A 17,112-nucleotide genomic window follows, 5' to 3' on the forward strand; every position below is an offset into this window, starting at 1 on the left:
ATGATGAAGATGTAAGGAGTACATTATTTAAGTATAGTACAGATTATGAGTACTGAAAATATGACATTAAAAAGATCAAGGTCAGATAAATCTAGATGTATGTTAAAGATGAAATATGTACAAGGCAAACAGAAAGATTCAATAAATGGTTTAATTTACACCTCTCAAAAATTGTAAGTGGATTTGAAGGAGAAACAGAGCAAAGGAAGTTGAAAAGCAAGCAGATAAAAATATTAGACATATGTAGCAGAAATAAGAAAAAAAATGCTTAGGAGATAGACTTATGTTTATGGGCCTCATAAGATTTTTGAAGTTATCTACACTATTATACTAGGAAGGATAGATAACCTGTCTGAATGTTGAAAAGAAACTATTTTTAGGACAAATTTTAGACCCAATTTCTGAGAAAACATTTTATTTATTTATTTCTTATGCTTTCTGGTATCTGCTGGCTCAAAATGATCAGGTCAATAATGACCAAAAACATTAATATTTGAAGACTTTTCAACACAAACTGACAAATCGCTGGCATTTGCTCTTTGCTCAGAATTTTTTGCTCATAAATCCCATTATAACAATATTACCACCCATAAGAACATTTCTACCATGAATCCAGAATTTGTATAATGCACTGAGAGCACAAGAGCCCACCACCCATGATGGTGGATCATTTATATCAAAATGGGGGACCCTTTGACGTTCATCACAAACATCACAAAAGCTATTAATAACACAAACTTGCTGATTTATGATAAAATGTAAGTCTCTAGTGCTGATCTACTGGCATCATTCAGAAGCATTATCTATTCTAGTCTCACTGGGAGCACCTAGTCTTTCCGTATTTTCAAAGGAAAAAAAAGTGAGGAAACTGCTCCTGTTTCTTGTTAAAAATGGACTAGTCAGTGCCAAACAAGGGACTAAAAAAAGAGTAACACAGAAGTATAATATAAAGGACAAAAAAAACCCCAACACTAGACAGAAGAAAGGATAGGAAAGTACAGTAGGAAAGAACTAGGTATGGCAAAGAAGTTAATATTTTAATGACAGATACATGTAAAGAAAAGAGTAAGAACCATTTCATTCTATTTTCTTCTTCATGACAGAATAGGAAGCCGTAGAGTTCACTACAAACAACAGAAATCAGAAGTAACAATCTGATAATTTTACTTCTACTTGCTTCTTAGTAGGAGACACTTTTACACACGTACACACACACCTCAGCAAGACAGGTACATGCAATTTTTTTTTAAATTTAGAGTATATATTTTGACATATAATTCTCCCCAAATTCAGTTAGAATACCCAAGTATCTCAAGTGTGAGAGCTATATCTCAAGGGCTATAGAATTAATTGCCAAATTTTAGAATTCTTTGCTCCAAGCCTATCTATTGTAGTAGGCTACTCAGTAAATAATAAAAACATTTTCCAACTGATATTTAAGCAAGTAAAATCCTTAAAATATCTGTTGAAGTCTGGCAGACTCTTATCAAAGGAATTCAAGAACTGTTTGATTTATACACCAAAGTTTTGACAATATAACAATATGGGGAAAAATCAAAACAATTCTTGATTAGTAGCATTTATCTAGCTTTAAATATTGTCCAATAATTATTGTTTCCTATCCCCGGTAAAAAGACAAAAAACAAAAGACCAAAAAAGACCCACAGTAGCATAAGATATTTTTCCATTCTTGATCTCTTGGAAAAGCAGGAGAATCAGCACCACTACCAGAAACCTCCAATTAGGAAAGTTGCTATAAATTTTGCAGATGTTTCAAGTCAAAGGAACCATTTTGAACTCCACCAGTAACAGGTCTGAGTCTCGATCCCTAGTGTTTTATTTCATTTTTTCTGGTTTTAAGCCAAAGGGTAACTTTCTGATAACAGCTCTACTAGTCTAGCAAACCGTTCATAAGCTTGCTAATAACTGCCTTTGCTGGTAACCAGCACTAAGAAGCTTGGGAATGTTATTCAGATCAGAATCATATTAATGATTCAGCGTTATTTAATTCAGATCATATTAAAAGAGTTATTATGGAACATCAACTGTATTGGGAAAAAAAAAAGTAGATTAAAAAGCAAAAGTCACAAACAGGACAAAAATAAGTCTTAAGAACACAAAAGTAACTATACTTAATCAGACCACAGGCCTATTTAGTCCAGTATCCTATCTTTGTCAATGGCTAAGTCTGTTTTTGAGGTACAGTATAAGTACAGAACAAAATGTTTGATATTTGAGATTCTTCCAGACTCCAAGCGTTTTCAGATTTGCCCCATGAAAGGTGAGTTAATCAATTCAAACTAAGCAACACATTTATGTTATTCCCTTCACAACATATGGCCACTAATATATTACTTTTGCAAGAACTGGTAAATACACACTTTCCTGAATTTTTTCAATGTAAATTGGCATCTCTGTAGCAAACCCCAATAATTTTCTTACAAGTTAATCATAAAAAGTGAGAAATAAAGAGATAAGAAAAAAACCCAATATTCTACTACAATATAATAAAATATAAGGAAGAAAAATATAAATTTGTAGTGTTACTGTTTTTTCTAAAAAGATAAAAAATCTAGGGTCATTACCACAGACATTTCAAAATAAATGTCTTACCTCATATGCATAGCCCAAGGAAGAAAACTGACTCCTTAAGTAGCCAAGTTTGTACACACCTACGAAGACCAAGCAGCGGATGATTTCCAAAATTCCTGCTTTGGGCCTAGAAATGGGAAGTAATTTAGATTAACATCCAATCTTTTCTTCTTTGTTAACTTCAGTGAAAAAGAGAATGTAGAAATAGTCTGTGATGTCCTGCACTTACATCAAGTCATCTTTCTTAACCTTATAGTTAAGTTTTTACAGTATACATCTTACATGGACTTATAACACTGAATTTGCTGGGGGTGAGAATACTCACGAACTATACATGAACTCACACAAATGTACATGTATATATAGCTATTGTCTTTTGATCTCAAAAAGGACAACAGCAAAATTCTGAAAACTGCTACATGAGTAGTTCAGAATCTTTTCATCGGTCTATTTCTGTTAATTCTTACTAATTCACGTTATTAACTCCCTAAGTTATACACATCTCTGGCATATTGACAGATTTTTACCTATCCTGAAATAAACTATTCAGTCCATACAAGAGAAAAGTATTCTTTTCGAAAACACAGTGAACAGCAGGTGCAAAGTGGGACTGGCACCTCAATCTCAAATGAAGCTTCTATTCCACATTTCTGTGGGCAGGGCAAAATAGTTTCTCTGTAAGAAACTGTAGCTGCTATTCATTCTTCCGTAGGGTCACGGTGCCCATATGGACTACTTCCGTAGTATATATCTCACTGGGCTGGTGTATTCAAGATCCAATTTGATTTGAATCCATACTGATTAAATTTAGTCTTAAGTCTACACCATCCTTCACATGATTTTGAGTCTACTCTGAGCTACATTGTGTGCTTTTCATAAACCATCATCATATCTGACACCTATGGCATGCTACACAGGACTGACACAATATGATTGCAGTCTGAGCTTGAACAGCCTTGGGACAGCCTGCAGGCCTCACTGGCCTGCCAGCATCCCAAAACCAGAGATGTGGACCCAACAAATGCAAGCACAGAGGGTGACATGAGTAGCCCATCCCATAACTTTTCTGCAAGGGACAATATAGATATAGCCACTAATTGGTATGGGAACACTCCTGGGTTTAGGTACTGGCTATTCATGTATTATTTTCTAGTCAACGGACAGCAACATATGTGTCCAAGTGTATCTATATTTCTTTATCAATATAATTTCTGACACACTTGAGATTTCCATATAATGATAAATAATGCATAATGAGAGAAGAAAAATAAAAGCACGTTTTGTATCTTGCCTGTTCTCCATAAGTAGTCCGAAAGAGGTCAGGGACAGAATGATAAAGCCAATTCTCAGGAAAATAGTTCCCTGTGATAATGTCTGTTAAAAAGGAGACAATTCATTTAGAGTAATTTTCTGAAGAGAAATTGAGTTCCAACAGAACAGTAGCTTCAACTTCCTCACTCAGTGATGTTAGTGTCTGCTTTTAAAGTAATTTGTTACTTTAAATTTTACAACAAAAATATCTGCTCTGGATAGCACACTTATCTGGAGTAACCACCTTCTTAGTTGTTTCCTGAATGCTGTATTTCCAAAATAATGTTTAAGATATTCCCTTCTGCACTATGTGTTTTCCTGAAGTTACTTGACTCCCTTATGCCTTTACCCAAGAGGGAGCAAACTTATTTCTAGATAAAAATCCCAGCAGCCCTGTTCTTTTTCTTCATTTTATGTTACAAGATCTTTACAATTGTCATCTATGAATCCCAATGGATACCAAAAACAATACATTGGTGAGAATAAGAATTCACATGACATGACAACATAACCATATTTAAGAATAAGCAAAATTAATGTTGTCCCTTCATGACAACTCGACACTTGGTTCCCAGTTCAGCAAAACTTTTCAACTCATACCATTAACTTCAATCAGACTTAAAACACTTTTAAACATTAACATGTGTGTTAGTACTTGGCTGAATAGCAGCATGAGGATTTATGACCTTAAAATTTACATCGAAATGATATAAACAAAACTCAGGAAAACAGAAATTATTTTCATGGTGAAGTTTGATTTTTTTTCTTTTCATTTATTAAGTATTTTTTGTATTCTACACAGCTGCCTTTGAAAATCAAATATTTAATCAGTTTTCTTGTTCCCTCCCTGACTTCCTTTCAAATATTAGTTTTGAAAAGTCTTTGTTTTTTCATTTAAAAAACAACAAAAAATCCAAAACGAAAGTAGTGATCTTGCTGAGTTATAGGAATCCTTTCTGGCTTCAATAGCAGTAAGGTTTATGAACAGCATCTTGCACTTCAAGATTGCAGGCATTAGAAAAATAAAAATCTATGAATGTCTGCCCTGATTTCAATAAATCCCACTTGGTGACATGCCCACCTTCCTTCAGTGGTGGCCCCTACTCCTCGAAGAGATCTAAGCTAAGTATCTGTGAGCGTGGGAGGCCACACGAGGATATTCTCAAGTTTTACAGCTGTGTGAACTTACAGTGCCCATGTTTGCAAAACACATCAAACCACACACTCAGGCTGGGTAGGTTTCTGTTGTTTTACTGAAGAATCACAAGCACCTACTTAGATATCCTTAACAAACAGTTACTGAACAAAGAAAACACAATCCCAGCAATGAGCGAGCTGAACAGCAGCCTCACCAGTTTACAAGCCAGAACACACTTCTCGCAAATGACACCTGTCAAGCCACTCTGTTGCACAGATTTATACCAGGATAGATCAAACTCATTACTGCATTGCTACGTTTCCAATCTGTTCCATCCCTCCTTACGATAAACTTACAAAACCTCGGACTGATGACTACCACCATCATCTACTTGTATATACTTATCCTTGAGAAAGGATATGCTTTACACTTTTCTTACGCTCTTACCCTGTGCATCTGCTATCGGCCACCACAGGAGACAGGATATTGAGCTAGATATTGAACCCGGGGAGGGACTCAGTATAGGAGTTATGTGTTGAGACTCTTGCTTAAGTCAAGAAAGCAAAAAAGGCTCTAATGGGCTTATAATCCTTTATCAAGGTTTGTATCACTTGGAATACATTTGCAAATTCCAGATACAAGTTTTAAAATTTGTCAATAGAAGATCAAATTGAGGGCGCTCTTTTTGAAAAATTCAGTTTCTAGAATGCGAAAATCCAACAGCTATCCTAAGTTTAAAAGGCTTTCCATTGTTAACATGAAGCTATTTATTTTGAAGTGACAAAATTTTTGGACAGAAAAATCAGGCACAGACTCTATTTAAGTTTAATAAAATGAGTAGTTCTTAAACTGCTCATCTAGTCACAGTAAGTTCAACTCCCACTTCAGCTTCCTGTAGAAACTGGGTCATACAAAAATTCAAGAAGTGAGCAAAGAAAAACACGATTTGGCACAGGCATAAGGGAACTCACCCATAAATTTCTTAGAAATGCTTAGATATGTTTTTCAATGATTGTTACTTGTCAAATAAAGGAGTTTGCCAAGGAACTAGGACTGGAATTCAAGACTTTCCTCCTTAGAGACTGTCCTCACTTTTAAGTTGGAGAATTACACCTTTTTTTAAACCTAGTCAGGTGGGTGTGATTTTGCTTTGTGTTTCCAGTGCAATGCACTAGCTTCTACAGGCTACCTTAAAAATGTTCCCACAGTGGTAGGGCACTATTCTGAGGAAGAAAATGTGAGGTTTTTGTATCCCCCTTAGGCAGGAAAGAGAAACGAACATCAAATCCAAATTTCAAGCAAGTCATGTAACTGCTACGTTACAATATATGGCTAAAATCACACTTTATGGAAAACAAATGAACCTGCAATGGTTTTGAGAGAACAAATGTTAATATTTGTCTTCGGGAAGGATCCAGCAGTACCTGCTATGAATGAATAAGGGTGTCTCCAATTTCCATTTTAAGAGAGCTGCATGATTTCACCCTTTTCTGTCCTCCCACTGTTTCCAAGCTGGCTAACGTTAGACAACCAGTCACCAAGTCCTAGGCACCTGGCTTTCCTTGTGATTCCAGTTTCAGAAAACTGAGGTGCTGATTCATTCTACCTTCCTTTAAGTACCTTTACCGAAGTGCCTAAAAAACTGTTATTAACCTAAGCTTTCTCTGTAATCAGTGGAGACGGAGCACTTTCCAAATGATTCTATTTCTTGCCATTAGCTAGACAGCAAGTCTATAGGCTAAATTTGGTCCTTAACACTACAAGTTGGATTTGCATGTATACAAATGCACGGCACTGTAATGTCCGAGTACGGTGTTGCAGCCTTCCACTTCCCAAGGCCTCAGCTTTCTGGAGTGATGAGGGGTGAGGCATAAAGCCTTACTGGGAACCATGAAGGTAGAAGGTGTAAGTTACCCTTCACTGTAAATACATGCACCGCATTCACATACAGGAAAAAAATGTGTTCCCTTATTTGTGCTCCTAGTCAAAGACTACCAAGAAATTTGCAGTGAAATACACCGTGATGCCATTTGGGAATAACAGCTTTTAGAAAAGCAGCCATGTAGCACAAAGTTTAGCATTATTAGTTTGCTTCCATAACTCTCTCTTTACAACTCCAGTGCTGCCTTGATTCTTTTATTTACCTTCAAACATGTACCACCCTATGAAGTGAATGCTGGCAGCTGAGGCATCCATTTTCTAGGCATTCCTCTACCAAAATCAACAAAATAGTCAGTGGGTTATATCACTAAACTAAACATCATATATTAAATCTACACACTGCAAGTTGCAGTGTGAAGAGAATGTGCCTTTTACACCTTCTTTAGTGCTAGCATCCTTGTTCCACTTAAACATAATATGCATGGATGTGTATATAAAATAAATGAGTATTTATATACTGGAGTATTTGTACAAACAGAGAAGCCTGGGGGACCACAGCAGGTTCCCCAATTACAAGTCAGCCACAACTTTGCAATGTGGTTATTGGCTGCAATGAAACAGAAAAAAATATTTCTGTTGGATTTTAATTTCATTGAAAGCTTCAAAAATATCTTGGAGCCTTAAAAAAAAAGCAGGTTTTAGAATTTTGGGAAGAAGTTTACACGGCCGTGTAATCAACAGATTGCCATAGCATTATTATTTTATATTTTGTCAGTAATGAAAAAATAATTCATTTAAACAAAGGAAATATGCCATTTTAAATGTGTATTTAGATGAAAATTGAAAGATTCCACATTGACTTTTATATTTCAAAGGACTCAGATTGTTTTATTCCTTAAGAATAACATGGATGCATTTGCTCATCCTGGTGTGTTCAGTGTTTCCACAGAACTGCTAAGACCAATGTCACCACACTTCATAATTTAACAGATGCCCTGCTGCGTATATCAGACACCTTCGACATTCAAATGAAGAATGCTACTACAACGCTATGAAATTTGTATTGTTACGTGTGTTTGTCTGTATGAATTTATTTTAACTTAGAATTCCTAAAAAAAATTGTAAATTCTTAGCAATATTCCATATACAGCACTTGGTCATGTCCTACTGAATGGGTATATTAATTGTGTTCTCAACTTTCAAGAGACCTATCTTATCACTTACTACTATCTGTCTAATTGAAACTGCTCACATATTCATAGAATTATAAGCACAGTAAATGTTACAGTATCTATCAACAATAAAAAAGACTGCAAAATTAGTTTAAGGTACACTTCACTTTGATTTATGTGATACATGCAGTTCTGGAGCTATGAGACTTTTGCTTTGAATGTACTGCAGTTTTACACTCCTAGCACTCTCTCTGGGACTGATCCAAATCCCATTTCTTCAATGAGCTTTGGATCAGATCTAGATGTGCAGAGCTCAGAAGTGATTTTTATTCTCTGGATGTAGTGCAGATCACTATATAGAAAATAAACACTGTATGCTCTCTCCTGTGGAAAATATGTATTTGTTCTTTCTTGTTTTGCTCTTTTCACAAGTTAAATGTAGGTCATTCAGACCGAAGGTATATGGTTGCTCTTTATGTATGGAGAAATTTAACACTTCTACAGGGCGTGAGACCAAACACTGAGCAACTGTAATCACTTGAGAAATGTAATAGCTGTGTGCTGTGTCTTATGGCTATTATGAAATGGAACTTATACCTAAAAATGAGGAAAACAGTTAGCTTTCCCCATTTATGGAGCTATGCCACAGTTATGACATAATTCATAGCCAGACAGAAAGTTCCAGTTGTATCCATAGACATTTCATAACTCAGTGTAGTGGAAAACTGATATTGAAGAAAGATTTTTGCCAAGTAAGGTTATTCATACACAAGCTTCCTTCTCATGACAGCTTCCCCACTGTACTGCAGAGCAATGCTGGAACTCTGCCTTGGGACCAGCACTTTCTACACCCACACTGAAGGTTTATGTCCTGAGATGAGGTGCTTCTAGTCCCCCGTGCTCTCCTTCTTATCCTTACTACCTTATTACCCTACAGTTTTGTGCAGAGAATTTTCTAGTTGTTTTTCTCCAGTAAGTTCATAAATGGTGGATCTTCAGCATGTTTCCTCCATGACTGCAAGAACTTAATGGTCGTCTGGGGCTTGGGTGCATTTTTCAACTTCCCTTATTACTTATTATTAAACAGCTGCAGTTATCAGCAGAGAAAATAATTTGGACCATCCACTTTTCCTTCCAGGACCAGAAAAAGGCAAAAAGAGAAAAGAATAAAATAGGAAAAAATTCATAAGCAGACTCCTTACTTCTTGCTGCTAAAAGCAACAGTAACAAAGTAAAAGACAAAACACCAACTAAACAAAAAACCCACAGTTTGATCCCTATACAAATATGACTTGCTGCTGGTATGTAGGAAGCTAGAAGTATATCCGGAAAGTCTTGCAGAGTTTTTTCTCAATACAAGAACATTGGCAATCATGTATACTGTGTATCTTGTATACATTGGAGGTATTTATCCTTACCTTTCGCTTAATTTCCTGTCCTCAGAAATTTCTTAGAATAGACTAAGCCTCAGATGGCTTAGTAATCTCTGAATTCCCTGTGGTTGCAATGTGACCCTTTATAGAGGTGAACACGATGTGTAGAATAATAATATTAATCAGAAGAGTACGGCTGAGGTAGCTTTTACATTGTATCAGGAATGCTACATAAAATACTTACTCTTTAAACTTTTCTCAAAAATTGCATCGTTCTACTGGTCTGATGTGCTACTCAGAACACATCTAACCAAAAAAGTAAAAAAAAACCCCGAGCTGTAGCAGCTTGTATATGCAGACCTGCCAGAGCTGCTGTAAGCCTGCTGCCACATATCCCAAGAAATTATTGCAGTCCCTCTCCTGCCATTCTTGCCCTGGGACGCAAGAGGAATGTCCGAGTTGGAAGACCAAAACTTCAACGTTTGGACAAGATTTCTGAAAGCTTTGAAATGGCTTTGCAATCCTCTGGAATCCTTCATGGATGACCACGGTCAGTTACGCAAAAGAGACTTATTTCTAGAAATCTGCCTCTTGGCTGGATTCAGACATGTTGGTCTTGGGCAAAGGCATCGGGGCACAGCGAGAGGGGCTGCTCCCTGGCGAAGGGGTGGGGGGCTGGTGGCGGGCAAAGGGGCAGGGCCATGGCCCCAGCGGGAAGAGTGCTGTCCCGCAGTGCCCATCGAGGTGGGCAGGGGACAGTAACAAATCTCAGCCATGGGCCGGAGATCGCTGGGCAAGCGTGCCAGGATGAGGTAGGTCCGCAGGCGAGCAGAGGCTGAAGAACCCAGGGAGCCCTTGGCACCCTGACAGCAGGCCTGTGGCAATGTGGGTGACACAAACACAACAACAAGACTGCTCTTTAACCAAGAAGGTCTTAGAAAGGTTTTAAGAAGAAGGCCAAATGGTGTTTTATCAAACTGATAGACTTTTGTGGTATTTTGGTAGGCCTTTGACTGATTTGTGGGAATATTAGATGCATTAAAATTATGCTTCATAACTAGAAGATTTCAGCTTTAGTAAAGTAAAAAGAGTCATCAAGGAAGGAAGAATGAAAAGGAGGTTGGAAGGTATGGAGGGTGTGAAACCATGGAAGCAGTTAATGTCTCGCTTCTTGTAGGTGGAGATGGCCTCATAGTTCACCTTCAGAAACTGCCAGGTATCCATGAAAGAACTACATCGTGTTACCAGGGAGATCCCATCAGCCCAAACGCGAGGTGGTAAATACATGCCTCTCCTTGCTGTATTTCTATCAATGCTGTTGTATGTTTGAGACTGGAAGAAGGATTTGCCCTGAGTCTGTGCTCCTCCAACTCTGAACTCATGCTGACACCAAGCTTCCCACCTGCAAGCACCAGAAGACCTTTGCAATCTTCCTTCTAAAGCTTGGGCATTATTGGCATCTAACAATATGACCAACCTTGACATCTTAAAACCTACATAGTTTCAAGTCTGAGATACATTTTTCCTTTCGTGAAGTCCTAACAACTGAAGCAGACACATACATCTTCTATGGAACAGTTATTATTTTTAATTTAATTGCTTAACTTAATATGGTTATTAAATACTGTTTAATAAACAATATAAACCAACATATATTTAATATTATATAATTATATATTTAGACATTTATTTTGTTTCTTTTTACAGAATCTAGTTATTATTATAATAGCTTAAGTAAGATATGAGTCAGGCTGTAGAGCCTCTACTCAGTGCTTTATTATTTAAATATGTTGTGTGTCATATTACTGTTAGCATAAGATGTATTTCATAAAGATAGGAATTACTTACAGTCACGGTACCCAGAAGTTCAGTATACAAGTCCATTATTACAGCAAAATGTACAACTGCATAGCAATTAAGATAAGCTGGTACACTTGGATTGAAGGGAACTTCTTTTCCGGTGATCTGTATGAAGCAAAACAGATAATAGCCTTCAACAGTGACCTGCTCCAGCCTGTTATTCCTTAGTATTCTTTATACTTACAAACACAAAAAAGATTAAGGGACATAGATAATTGCATAAAGATAATCTACTATCAAACTTATGTACTACCTAGTGTGAGACAGAGTTTAACTCTGTGTGTGTGTGTGCATACGTTCACAGCTAAAAGAAAAACAGAAATTACCGTACTCTATAGAACAATTTTGAAAATCTCTTTAGGAAATGAATAATGAAAAGATAAATAAAAAATACATTTTTTTCCTTCAAATAAAAAGAAAAAAACACAGCTAAAACATTCATTTCCTTCAATTTCTGTTCCCATTTCATCTTCCCCTATGCTTTATGACTGCTAATTTGCTAATTTAAAATAGCATGTGTAGAGTTTTTAACATTGATCCAGTAGCATTAAGAGGTCCAAGTAAATTACACAAAACTGAAAGCCTGTGCATGTTCTATTTACCACTGGGATTTCCTCAGGAAGGCCAAGTCTAGGTTTGCCTGGTCCCCAGCCTGGCCCTTTGAATATGACAGAAAGCTTGTCGCAGAATCCAGGTGTGGCCCAAAACGTGTTCCAAATATGAGCCAAGGGACGTAACTGAAAAAAAGAGCAAGTAATTTTTCATTGTTAGTAAAATAAAATTTAATAAAACATTATATTTTATTCATTTTTAGCTCTCAAGTAAATGATTTTTCAAAGTCTAAAAAGAATAAATTAGGAATAGATGAAGACAGTCAGAAGTTCAGAAAACCTGACTGAAATAGGCAGGAGCCATATTAAGCCTTTGGTTTACAGTGAGGATTACAATGACTTCTGCCCAGAGAAAAATCTCTCTCTCCTGTAATCAATCCAGAGTATTTAATGGTATATTGTATAGCTATATTTATGGTAGTTTTAAACTAGAATTTGGTTACTGGGACCTTGACATGACATACTCTCAGTAACTACATTACTTAGTCTCTGCCTGGAATGGATATAATTGCACAGGCTGTGGCCATCCTTCCACCTTCCAGCCCAGACACCCCTGCAGGTAGAATTTCTCATTCTTTGAGATGCCTCCTTGGGTGAACAGTCATGAAAAGCAAACAGGGACTTCAATACTCCTCAGTCTCTAAGGTTTTTACAGAGAATTTTTATCCAGTTTAAGTGAAGCCTGGACCAATAAATCTAAGCAGCACCACACTAAGTACTTTTTCTTCTCTTTCCTTTTCTTTCCTTTTTTTTCCTTTTCTCTTCTTTCCTTTTCTCTTCCTTTCTCTTCTTTTCTCCTCTTTCCTTTTTCCAAAAAAAACTATATTCAACCTGTTTTGCAGGTTTTGTCGAGACCATGACGGCTGCTATATAATGCTGTCAATACAAATCATTCTGGAGTACCTCGAACAGCAAATATGCAGAATAGATAAAAAAAGTAAAGATATTACACCATAGGGTTATTGATGAAATAGCAATATTTTGAGAAGACAAACAACAGATGAAATATATATTTTTGTCTGTGCTTCGCTGCATATTGCTCTGCATATGGCAAAATGGACATCATTCAGTCCAAGGCCTGTTATATATCCATTGTAATTAGTTGTTAATTTTATTGTATTGTATTTTCGTGATGACTACAAGCTCTGCATATGCTCAGTGCAGTGAGTAGAAATAATTGTTTTGTAATGAAATACTGAAGAAATTGTAGATAACTTAATTCAGTGTGCAGTAGTGCAAGGATGGCCCCAACTTTTCCTAAGAGAGGAGTTTCTTTTGAACATGAGTGCCTGTTGAAGATACCAGAGTCAGTGACACAAACTATAGCACCTGGAGCATGATGGGATCAAATGAATTTACTGGATGTGTTAAGCCATATACAACTTTTGCATCTTCTGCCTCAAATGTTCCTGGTGGAAGAAGGAAAAAAAAGAACAACCAACAATCAAACTCAAAAGTATACATATTTTTGCCACACTAACTAAACGTGAGCGAGAACACCTTTTTTTTACTTACCAAATATCCTGTCCCAGATAATGAATGTGCCACCATAATTTTTGTCAATGCAGTAAGGATTTCTACCTATAATAAAAATAATTTATGAGAACAGTAATTGCATATATAATAATACATGCAACTGAATTATGAAGGGATATCTTCATCATTAGCAACAATTTATAATCTAAAAATAATTTTAAAAGGTAGCTAATGCACCACTCCTTATACATCTATAAAATTTCTTTTTTCTTACTAGGCTTATTGCTCTCTTTCTACTCAGATTCAAACATACAAATCAAATGTGTCATACCCAAAATTTCTGTGAAATAAAAGGACTGATCTGGAGAGTAAACTCAGTTCAAAATATATTTATAAAGACAAATTAAAAAGCAAACAAAAAATAATTTCACCAGTTTATACCTAAGAAAATATATGCTAAATACGTTTATGCGCAATCACCTCATTAATGGCTTTCAGCTGTCTCTATCTTCTATGCCATATGTCTGATCCTGCCTTCATTATTATTAACTTCAGTGTGAGGAAAACTGATCCTTCTATCTGTTTTCTAGGGAATGTATTTGTATATAGCTGTCCTACCAAAAGTATGAGCAAAGTAACGTTGATTACATATCCCCAAGGTTGTGGAGACTGTCTGGAGCGACTGTACAACACCTGATCAGCTCCAGAGTGATTCTGCTTAACTCCGATCAGGATCAGAGGATTAGTTTGGATTTACAGCAAAGCAAATAAGAGCAGAGTGTCTCCCTCCAGGATTACCAGTACTTGTGCAAATTTCAAGGATTAGACACTTACAGCACCACAGTCTTTTTAAAAAGTCTACACAGTGCCATAAACACTTTACACAGGGAGGATATAATAAATATTAATAACATCCTCTGTACATATAACTGCATTTGAGTCTGTTTCAAATTATTTTGTTCTTCTGTTCCCCTATTACTTTTTTACTTGTTATCTCTGCACACTGAATGAGCCAAGGGCATCTACGAAATCCATTTCTATTCTTCAGATATGCTCATGACATTTTTCAGTATGCAGTGGAGTTATTAATCCAATTTACATATGGAGTACGGTCTTGAATGCCTCTGAATATTGATGAAAAGTCAATCATCATGCACTTGTGTGAAGTGAGATTTTTCAATAATTCAGACAGCTGAAACCAAATTCCACTAAAACATTTAACAGTTCTTCTTCTAAAAGGTAGCCATGTCTTTTTGCACATTCAGTGCTTGAATTTGAATGCAAAAGCATCCGTTAGTGATTGACAAGTTGATGATGTTTTAGTAGTCAGGGAAGGAAGAGATCTTTTTTCTATCACTCTTCATATTTACAAAAGTTTAATTGTTTTGCTCAAAGTCTTCCAATTATTTCACGTTATCCAGGTTTAATTTCTGCTCAATAATTAATCCTAAATGTAAAAATTCTGAAATTAAATTTGTTATAAAAAAGTTTTTTAAAAAACTGTGACATTTCTAACTGAACAAGGACTATTTTTGAAGCAATGATCAAAATTAAAATCCTTCTGTAAAACTAACTTTACAGCACAATTTTAGTACTTTATTATTATTATACAAATAGTAACCATGAGAAAAAACATACTGAGGAATAAAAGGTTACACTTTTAGCTTACCATGATGAACTCTGTGATGACTGGGAGTATTGAGGATCCACTCCAGAGGCCCAAGGTTGGTGATGACCTTAAAAAAGTAATGTTTCAATTAATATGAAAATACTATATAAAATCAAAAAGGAGGGAAAAGGGGGAGGAAATGCATAAAGAGGATGCTTATCTTAAGGAGAATTGCATAAAAAGACAAGAATGCAATTTTTTTGCCTGAACCATTATTTCACTGTATTACTGTTACAGGAATTTTCATGAAAAAAGTGAAATTTAGTAAAATGCAAGTTAAAAATCAAATTTCTTTTTGATCCAGCAGCACATTTTCCTCTTATTTTTATTATCAGTTCATGATTCCATACAGATCATTTCACTCACATTTTTTACCCATATCCGTTGGCACTGCTTGGGATCCACTGTAACTCCAAGATCCCAGTTATGTGAACACTTTAAATCAGCAAATGGCTGGCACTGACCCAGAAACAAGTACTCCTTCCTCCTTCAGTACCTTTGCCTGCTTGTTCCTTCTATCAATACCCTTCTTTTACCCTGGCACAAATGCAGTAACACAGCAAACCTGATTAGGGAACTGATGAAAGTTAAAACTAATTTTGTTTTGTTTTTCTCTGTTAGTTTAACTGGATCAGTTCCTGAATCTGATCCAACGTATGGTCACAAATACACCGGCATGAGTCAGAGGCATTAAAGGAAAGTAAACCAGTATAAATTCATAGTGGAGCTGCGATCTAAGGCAACGATTCAACAGTACAGAAAATCCAGCCCTGATCATTTTAGCACCAGACCAAAAATGACAGAAAGTGTTGATTGCCATAAACTTAGCCTATTGATTCAAGCTTTGACAGAAAAAGCTGATGAGTTAAGTTCGTATCAGCAGGGTTTATGCTAAATTAGGTACTGTCCTGTATTATGGAGCCAGACGAAAGCCAGCATTAACTTCAAATTTTGTGCTTCGGTTAGCTCAACAGAAGTGTGTGGATACCAAAGCACAGCAACTATTGCTTAATCCCAAACACAAAACCATCAATCAAATAGATGCAATCACTGGATGACCAAAAAGGATTTCTGTTCAAAATATATCCTAAAATAGTATCTATTCACCATGTCTGATTATGACCATAATGTCTTGCAATTAAAAGGGGGGGGGAAGGCAGCTAAATAAAAATGCTTAGACCTTAAGAAAGAAAACCCAGAACCTATCACTTTGTCTTTTACAGAACTTAATTAGTAAATTTAATACTCATGCTGCAGAAATAGGTGATCTGTAATATAATAATAGAGATAATATTGGCAAACAACACATTAAGTAGAGAGGCAGACAGTCATTACTCATAAGAGCAGGCCCATTCATCTAAATAACTAAACATACAAGGATTTTTATTCATTTAAGATTTACAGAACAAAGTCCTAAAATATGCCAGTTCCATTTCCGTTTGATTCACACTAGTGCAAGTGGAAGTAGATCTGGACTCAAAAAGTAGACACAGGACATTCTTCAGATGTATTTAAATTTTCACGAATCAGGCAAATACCACAATGAAAGGAATAAATAGCTTTTGATCATTTCTGTCTTTAAAAACAGATAAAAGAACTTCTACTTAATAGGTGAAGTAGAGCATTTCTGTAATTAAAGGAGTATAGAAATGAGCAAATTCTTCAGATAGAGAGAACTGTAACATTTGGAGCATCTGTCTCAAAATCCTGCACACACTTGACTGGAAAAGCAGAATACTGGGACAAGTTTGTTTTGTTTTGTTTAACTCAGAAGCCAAGGACAACATAAGTAGGACCATTTGTGTTTCTCAGTTCTCCCTCAAAATAAGTTCAAGCCTAAAAAGACCACCTAAAGGTGAGAAACGATTCATCATTCATGCTAGCTCCATTTCCCACCTCTCTCAAGCAGAAAATCCCACTGTTTTAAGCTATGTGAGATGTGACCACTAAATTAATTTAATCTGAGTCAAATGTCTTGGATTGAACTGCAGCCCAGCACCTGAGAAAGCAGTGATTTATCTATTAGACC

General features: G+C 36.1%; 1 protein-coding gene across 1 annotated transcript in view; it reads right to left on the bottom strand.

The window, feature by feature from the left end:
- AGMO (alkylglycerol monooxygenase) overlaps positions 1–17,112 on the bottom strand; it is a 193,181-nt gene that overhangs the window by 78,824 nt on the left and 97,245 nt on the right. The window contains exons 6-12 of the mRNA XM_009281045.1: positions 15,084–15,150; positions 13,454–13,519; positions 13,268–13,347; positions 11,930–12,064; positions 11,316–11,432; positions 3,884–3,966; positions 2,614–2,719 (exon numbers count right to left, since the gene is read on the bottom strand). Coding sequence (XP_009279320.1) covers positions 2,614–2,719; positions 3,884–3,966; positions 11,316–11,432; positions 11,930–12,064; positions 13,268–13,347; positions 13,454–13,519; positions 15,084–15,150 — 654 coding nt within the window. The remainder of the gene's footprint in view (positions 1–2,613; positions 2,720–3,883; positions 3,967–11,315; positions 11,433–11,929; positions 12,065–13,267; positions 13,348–13,453; positions 13,520–15,083; positions 15,151–17,112) is intronic.

Source organism: Aptenodytes forsteri, unplaced genomic scaffold, assembly GCF_000699145.1.
Source record: "Aptenodytes forsteri isolate BGI_AS27 unplaced genomic scaffold, ASM69914v1 Scaffold292, whole genome shotgun sequence".
Classification (NCBI taxonomy): domain Eukaryota; kingdom Metazoa; phylum Chordata; class Aves; order Sphenisciformes; family Spheniscidae; genus Aptenodytes; species Aptenodytes forsteri.